We start from the raw sequence: 9136 nt of genomic DNA, 5'->3' as shown, positions 1-9136 counted from the left end.
TGTCAATATCTTTACACCTGTTTTTAAGACTTATTGACTGAAACGGGCTTTCACAAAAAAGTTAGTGCTTTGCTACAGGATACACCCTCCATAAGTTAATCAAGTAAAAATAAAAGTGTATATTTCTGTTTTATTTAAACCTTTTAAGTTTGTATGCATAGCCCCATTTGGCTGTTTTAGTTTTTTTTTTTCTTTCTTCAGTAATATTAAATCTCCTTAAAGAAAAAGAACATATGCATTTTACTTTTTTTGTATTTCTTTAGTAATATTTTAGTGTAAAAGGATAACCAGTATTTAAACCTTTTATGTTACTTTATAAAGTTATTTTACAATGTTGAAAAATTAATAAGAAAGCTACATATTTTGGCAGCTGCTGCTTTAATTTTCAATGAAATGAAAAAAGCTCTCCAAGAGAAAACCTCAATGAAGAAGAAACAGTTTACAAAAAAGGAGAAACCCTCATTTATAAAGGTTTGCTGCAGATGACTTGACTGAAAATAAATTAATACTTCCTATGTGTATAATACATATTTATCTATTTTACTTATGCCTTTATTCCAGCAACTTGCAACATCTGAGATACAATTTGTTACATTACTTTTGTTTTTTGCAGCACAGGCAGGTGAAGTGACTTTCTCAGGGTCACACAGTGATGTCAGTACCACGATTTGAACTGACAAGCTCCGGGTTTGCTGAAATATTACTGAAGAAAGAAAAAAACAAAAACGGGCAAATAGGGCTATGCATACAAATGTCCATACATCCATTATCCAACCTATATATATCCTAAATACAGGAGCCAATAAGTAGATATGTATATGTGTGAATGTATGTATGTATATATGTATGTCTATACTTATATGTATATATATATATGTAGATATGTAAATTTGTATATGTATATATATATATATATATATACTAGCAAAACACCCGTGCTTCGCAGCGGAGAAGTAGTGCGTTAAAGAGGTTATGAAAAAAAAAGGAAACATTTTAAAAATAACGTAACATGATTGTCAATGTAATTGTGTTGTCATTGTTATAACTGTTGCTGTCTTTTATATATATATATATATATATATATATATATATTTTATATATAATATACACACACACATAAACATTCATATACATATACATATATATACATATCTACATATACACATCTACATATATATACACACATACATAAACACACACATAAGACTTACTGACTGAAACGGGCTTTCATTGACAATCATGTTACGTTATTTTTAAAATGTTTCCTTTTTTTTTCATAACCTCTTTAACACACTACTTCTCCGCTGCGAAGCGCGGGTATTTTGCTAGTATATATATATATATATATATATATATATATATATATATATATATATATATATATATATATATATATATACATATACACACATACATGCAGTTTTAATAACACAGAAATCAATATAAACATTAACATCATTATCATATGAGAATATGAAGTAATATATAAGAAGCACATTTCATATAAATATAAATTATTAAACAGTAAAATCTTCTTCTGTAATTTGCTACCGTGGCAATTTGTGTGTCTGTCCAGGATTTTAAATGACCTGTAGCTCGCAAACCGTTTCACCTATACACTTGAAATGTGGTACACATATAGTACGTCACGTCTACTATCCGCTTTATGGGTGATGATCGTTTTACTCTTTTTATCTTTATTTTATTTTATTGTAGAATCAACTCCTATCTGCGCACAGCAGGGCAGCCGTGGGCGGATGCGTATGGTGTATTCACTCCATGTTATCGTGCATTGCGCTGTCAGTGGTATTTTGATAAAAGAATTTGAACAACATATAAGAAGCGTATAAATTATTAAACAGTAAAACATTAAAATTTAAGAAGTAAAGTTACATTAAGTACTACTGCAGTGCCTTCGGGTATACCTCATTTTTTGTTTGCCCATTACATGCTTAAATGTTTAAATTTTTTGGTGCACCTATCCGAGAACACGCGACATATAACAGAGCGTGGGAGAAGCATGGATTTTAAACACGCGTTGAGTTCATCTGCTGGTCTCCCTCGTGGAATAACTGGTAATGTTTGACTAAAATGTACAGCGAGTAAAAACGACATTACCTCCTATTTTTTTTTTGTTTACGATCTCTGAGATCTTGCTTTTTTCGGTTCAAGGCCTCATAAGCTCTTTTATGTTGTATGGTGTACTTATCCCAAACCATCATCTTTGAATGTTGCAAGACTTTCGCCTTGTATGTAGATCGGGGTAATTACATTCATTGCATTCCTAGTCTGAATCACAATGTGATTGTATGGGTGGTTACCTGGCACTGTAGGGTTGCCACCCGTCCTTTAAAATACGGAATCGTGCCACGTTTGAGAATGAAATTGCGCGTCCCGTTTTGAATCAATACTGGACGGGATTTATCCCGTATTTTTTTTATCATTTTTTTTAAAGCAGTGTCTCATGCAAATCATACCACACGCATTTTATGAAGATGCCTCCTTTCCTACTTATGATTGGGTAATACTTGATGTCATCGTTAGTTTGATTGGTCTTTTTAACTGTCCAGTGAGGAGGGCGGGTCTTTTAAGTACCAGTCTGCAAACTGTTGGCACTGAGATGTGGCACCCGCTGCAGTATGCGTCCCTTATTTTTTTGTATTAAAAGTGGTAACCCTACATGGCAGGTAACACTTAAGTTTGGTCATGAAGTCGTCTAAAATCCGCCACGTGCCCTCTTTTAATTGCGAGAAGCAGATATATATAGCCAAATTCTCGCGGTTCGTTGCGGCGAAGTACGGCTTTTAATTTTTTAATAAGAAAAGAAAACCTTTTTAAACGGATCGAAAATATACCAATAACAATTTGTTAAGGATCTATTTTTTTGTGAACCTCGCTTTTCACAGCTGTCGCGCTACGGCGTGTGTTTAGTTTATTTGACAGTATGTAGATCGTGGTAATTACATTCATGGCATTCGTTTTCTGAATCACAATCTGACTATATGGGTGGTTACCTGCCAGGTAACGCTTTTGGTTGGTCAGGAAGTCGCCTTACATCCGCCACGTGCCCTCTTTCTGTTTCCAGAAGCTGATCATAGAATGGTTTTAATAGTTTACTTTCAAATAATGCAAAGAGTATGCGACATGTGTTTCTCCCTAATTCTGGGCTCATCAGGCATACACACTCACTGCATTACGTCTCGTGAATCGAATCTCTATCGTCAGCGCCAGAGTTGAAGCCCCTAACGTTGCGGTCAGCAAGTCGGCTAACATCCGCCATGTGCCGTCTTTCCGTTGCGAGAGGCAGATCATAGAATGGTTGAAACTGTTGCCCCTAACGTTGCGCCACGGCGTGTGGTTCGTTTATACCTCGTGTCTTCTCATTAAACTTTTATCTCGCGAATATGTTATTGCAATCCGCAGCGGGAGCGTTTCTATAAACTTAATTTAAACTTACGTTTTACACCGTGCTTTGTTTCCCTTATGAACATGCTTGTATGCTTCACTCGCTCCCTTCTGAATTGTTTAATGAATTTTTTGCTCTTCGCTGTTTGCGGTTCTTCCGTCATTTCCCCCTACTTCGTTCTTTTATCTCGCGAATATGTTATTGCAATCCTTAACGAGAGCGTTTCAATAAACTGATTGAAAATAGTTTTGCATTTACCTTTTTAGTAAAAGGCGAGCTTTTAAGCCTGAGAAATCACCCCGTAAATGCACACGTTTAATTGCACATGTGTTAATATGTATGGTTACACAGTATTAAAAGACAGTGAACAACGTCATTTACCTTTGTTCCCCGCGTTTGATAAAAGGCGAGCTTTTAAGCCTGAGAAATCACCCCGTAAATGCACACGCTTAATTGCACGTGTTAATATGTATGCTTACACAGTATTAAAAGACAGTCAAAAATTAACGTCATTTACCTTCGTTCCCGCATTTGACTCGTGCTGTAAATCTCTTCCTTGTTTTTAGTTCACGTGATTACGTAGGAGGCGTGATGACGCGATACGTGACTCCGCCTCCTCCATTACAGTATATGGACAAAAAATATATTCCAGTTATGACCATTACGCGTAGAATTTCGAAATGAAACCTGCCTAACTTTTGTAAGTAAGCTGTAAGGAATGAGCCTGCCAAATTTCAGCCTTCCACCTACAAGGGAAGTTGGAGAATTAGTGATGAGTGAGTCAGTCAGTCAGTCAGTCAGTGAGTCAGTGAGGGCTTTGCCTTTTGTTAATATGTATATATATATATATATATATATATATATATATATATATGTATATATATATATACACATACACATATATATATATATATATATAAATCAATAGGGCTGTTTGGCTTTTAAGTATGCGAAGCACCGCGGCACAAAGCTGTTGAAGGCGGCAGCTCACACCCCCTCCGTCAGGATCAGAGGGAGAGAGAGAGAGAGAGAGATACAGAGTTTGTTTTTCAGTCAAAAGTCAATACGTGCCCTTCGAGCTTTTAAGTATGCGAAGCACTGTGCAGCATGTCGTTTCAGGAAGCAGCTGCACAAAAGATAGCAACGTGAAGATAATCTTTCAGCATTTTTAGACGAGCGTCCGTATCGTCTAGGTGTGCGAACAGCCACCCTGCTCAGTCCCTATATGTCAGGATCAGAGAAAGTCAGCGCAAGAGAGAGAGAGAAGAGTAAGCAATCTAGCTTCTCAGCCATCTGCCAATAGCATCCCTTGTATGAAATCAACTGGGCAAACCAACTGAGGAAGCATGTACCAGAAATTAAAAGATCCATTGTCCGCAGAAATCCGCGAACCAGCAAAAAATCCGCGATATATATTTAAATATGCTTACATATAAAATCTGCGATGGAGTGAAGCCGCGAAAGGCGAAGCGCGATATAGCGAGGGATCACTGTATAGTTATTTATTGATTCCCTTCTTTAGCTGACTGCCTGCTCATATAAGGCGCTGTGCTGTTTTTTTGTGAAGCAGCCTTTACACAGCTTCTCTGCTGTTTTATAAACGAACGCCATATAAGGTCATCCTTTTTCCTTGCTTCGCCAAGGAAGCAGCCTTTTTATTTAATCCACAAGTTCTCCACTGTTTTATTGTTCGTTTATTACGATTGTTATAGTTCTGTTTGTATACCACATTGTCAGTTCAGCACTCCGGTTGTAATATGACCAAGCCGTGCAAGCTTACTGTTGAGAATGCAACGTATAGTTGTATAGGAGAAAAGCAATCTTACCTCAAATCAATGGCAACCTTTTGTAGGTCTATGAACTTAATTTAAACTTTAGGTTAACATGGTGCTTTGTTTCCGAAGTACCTGCACTCATGAAAATGTCTGTATGCGTCAGTCGCTTCATATTCTTTTCCTACATTATCAATTGTGTAATGTGTTTTTTGATCAGGTTTGATTCATCAACGTGATCACTCGTGCTGTGTTCAGTCAGTTCACGTGAGCTGCTCTCTTGTGTGATGTTGCGATGTCCACGGCATTATTTAATGTTAGCTAAGACCCGGCACTTAAAAGTTTCTTGCTACAGCAATTTTAACTCCGTTAGAAAGTGATCCAAAGTCTCGTTTATACCTCGTGTCTTCTCATTAAACTTGTATGTCGCGAATATGGTATTGAAAATGGCAGCGGGAGCGTTTCTATAAATTGTGTAATGTGTTTTTTGAACAGGTTTGATTCATCGAAGTGATCACTCGTGCTGCGTTCAGTCAGTTCACGTGAGCTGCTCTCTTGTGTGATGTTGCGATGTCCACGGCTTTATTTAATGTTAGCTAAGACCCGGCACTTAAAAGTTTCTCGCTACAGCAATTTTAACTCTGTTACAAAGTGATCCAAAGTCTCGTTTATACCTCGTGTCTTCTCATTAAACTTGTATGTCGCGAATATGGTATTGGAAACGGCAGCAGGAGCGTTTCTATAAACTTAATTTAAACTTACGGTTTACACCGTACTTTATTTCCACAGTAGCTGCACTTATGAATATGCTTGTATGCGTCACTCGCTCGCTTCTTATTGTTTCGCTGCCTTCACAATTGTGTAATGAATGTTTTCTTCAGCGCTCTTTGGGGCTCTTCCTTGTTTTCTACGTACTGCGTTCACAGTCAGTTCACGTGATTACGTGGGAGGCGTGATGACGCGATACGCAACTCCGCCTCCCACGGCCATTGAGCTGCAGTCTATTACAGTATATGGACAAAAAAGAGGTTCCAGTTATGACCGTTACGCGTAGAATTTCGAAATGCAACCTGCCTAACTTTTGTAAGTAAGCTGTAAGGAATGAGCCTGCCAAATTTCAGCCTTCCACCTACACGGGAAGTGGACAATTAGTGATGAGTGAGTCAGTCAGTCAGTGGGGGCTTTGCCTTTATTAGTATAGATTTCCATCAGATGTATGAAACTTCCACAGCATAATTTTTAGCAGAATTTAGACTTCTGGATATTGGTGAAACTTTAGGGATATGAAAATTTGTTAATATAAATTTCACTTAGCATTTACTGCAAATTAATATTTTTTAAACGTTTCTGTGTCAACTATGCTTGTTAAGTTGTTTTCTTGGTGGCCTATAAAATGTTTACCAAACACTATCTATTATCACATTTTCAAGATCCGTTAACAGATGTTTTTATTGTCAGCTATTTTAAATATTTTGTTTTTATTTGTGGAATTATAAAAGTCTTGGGAGTTTTTTTCCTTAAGGAAAATGAAAAATGGTCTTTGATTTATTAGGATACATTTTATTTATTAAACTCTTGATCAGAGGATTACTTTAAAGTTGTTTTCTACTGCAGCTTCTTGTTAACAAATTGAACTTTTTATGAAATATTATCATTGATTATTATTATTTATTATATTGTAGCCTGGTGATTCCTCACACATAATATGTGAAGATGAGAGATTTCTGCACAGTATTATGTTGGAAGAAAAAAATAAAGAAAGCTTCACTGCTGTTGTTATTACTGGACTATTGCCTGATCATACACAGTATTTGAAGAACAATTTTGATCAGTTGGCACGGGAACTGGCGTAAGTCTTTTTCAGCATTAATGCACCTCTGTAGGCCATTTCTAGGAGAATTATAAGGATATGAAATTCAAATTAGGGTGCTTGGGGTACTTAGAATAGACACAATTCTTTTCCTTTAATATTTTTATTGATGTTATATGCCGCCATCCTACTAATATTCTGTGCTAAAGTGACTTTGAAAATTATCCTACAGTAACCACTGTTGTTCATTTATGCCACGACAATGACATCTTTTACAGTTGTGGTCTGGTAAAAAAAAAAAAAAAAAAAAGAAAAAAGATGCAGTTTGAAAGTGTAATTTTAATTGCAAGTTGAAGTGTTCTTCAAGTGTGTAATTGCACATTTCCCTGGGTCAGTTTAATATGTGGTACTTACAGTGCATCCGGAAAGTATTCACAGCGCATCACTTTTTCCACATTTTGTTATGTTACAGCCTTATTCCAAAATGGATTAAATTCATTTTATTCCTCAGAATTCTACACGCAACACCCCATAATGACAGTGTGAAAAAAGTTTACTTGAGGTTTTTGCAAATTTATTAAAAACAAAAAACACTGAGAAATCACATGTACATAAGTATTCACAGCCTTTGCTCAATGCTTTGTCGATGCACCTTAGGCAGCAATTACAGCCTCAAGTCTTTTTGAATATGATGCCACAAGCTTGGCATATCTATCCTTTGCCAGTTTCGCCCATTCCTCTTTGCAGCACCTCTCAAGCTCCGTCAGGTTGGATGGGAAGCGTCGGTGCACAGCCATTTAAGATCTCTCCAGAGATGTTCAAATCGGATTCAAGTCTGGGCTCTGGCTAGGCCACTCAAGGACATTCACAGAGTTGTCCTGGAAGCCACTCCTTTGATATCTTGGCTGTGTGCTTAGGGTCGTTGCCTTGCTGAAAGATGAACCATCGCCCCAGTCTGAGGTCAAGAGTGCTCTGGAGCAGGTTTTTCATCCAGGATGTCTCTGTACATTGCTGCAGGCATCTTACCCTTTATCCTGACTAGTCTCCCAGTCCCTGCTGCTGAAAAAACATCCCCACAGCATGATGCTGCCACCACCATGCCTTCACTGTAGGGATGGTATTGGCATGGTGATGAACGGTGCCAGGTTTCCTCCAAACGTGACGCCTGGCATTCACACCAAAGAGTTTAATCTTTGTCTCATCAGACCAGAGAATTTTCCTTCTCATGGTCTGAGAGTCCTTCAGGTGCCTTTTGGCAAACCCCAGGCGGGCTGCCATGTGCCTTTTACTAAGGAGTGGCTTCCGTCTGGCCACTCTACCATACAGGCTTGATTGGTGGATTGCTGCAGAGATGGTTGTCCTTCTGGAAGGTTCTTCTCTCTCCACAGAGGACCTCTGGAGCTCTGACAGAGTGACCATCGGGTTCTTGGTCCACCTCCCTGACTAAGGCCCTTCTCCCTGATCGCTCAGTTTAGATGGCCGGCCAGCTCTAGGAAGAGTCCTGGTGTTTCGAACTTCTTCCACTTACGGATGATGGAGGCCACTGTGCTCATTGGGACCTTCAAAGCAGCAGAAATTTTTCTGTAACCTTCCCCAGATTTGTGCCTCGAGACAATCCTGTCTCAGAGGTCTACAGACAGTTCCTTTGACTTCATGCTTGGTTTGTGCTCTGACATGAGCTGTCAATAGTGGGACTTCATATAGACAGGTGTGTGCCTTTCCAAATCATGTCCAATCAACTGAATTTACCACAGGTGGACTCCAGTTAAACTGCAGAAACATCTCAAGGATGATCAGGGGAAGCAGGATGCACCTGAGCTCAATTTTGAGCTTCATGGCAAAGGCTGTGAATACTTATGTACATATGATTTCTCATTTTTTTATTTTTAATAAATTTGCAAAAACCTCAAGTAAACTTTTTTCACATTGTCATTATCGGGTGTTGTGTGTAGAATTCTTAGGAAAAAAATGAATTTAATCCATTTTGGAATAAGGCTGTAACATAACAAAGTGTGGAAAAAGTGATGCGCTGTGAATACTTTCCGGATGCACTGTAATTTCTCATATATTTTTATATATAAATATTCTGTTTACTTATATAATTGATAGTTTTATTATATATTGTCAATAAGAGCCACATATGGGCCC

At 37.8% G+C, this 9136-nt stretch overlaps 1 protein-coding gene across 1 annotated transcript in view; it reads left to right on the top strand.

Annotated features, from left to right (window-relative positions):
* Positions 1 to 9136, top strand: part of smchd1 (structural maintenance of chromosomes flexible hinge domain containing 1) — a 509382-nt gene that overhangs the window by 116024 nt on the left and 384222 nt on the right. The window contains 1 exon segment of the mRNA XM_051928888.1: positions 6861 to 7027. Within this exon segment, the coding sequence (XP_051784848.1) occupies positions 6861 to 7027 (167 nt within the window).

The sequence above is a fragment of the Erpetoichthys calabaricus genome, chromosome 6, assembly GCF_900747795.2.
Source record: "Erpetoichthys calabaricus chromosome 6, fErpCal1.3, whole genome shotgun sequence".
Lineage (NCBI taxonomy): Eukaryota > Metazoa > Chordata > Cladistia > Polypteriformes > Polypteridae > Erpetoichthys > Erpetoichthys calabaricus.
This window is presented reverse-complemented; position numbering and strand designations above follow the sequence as displayed.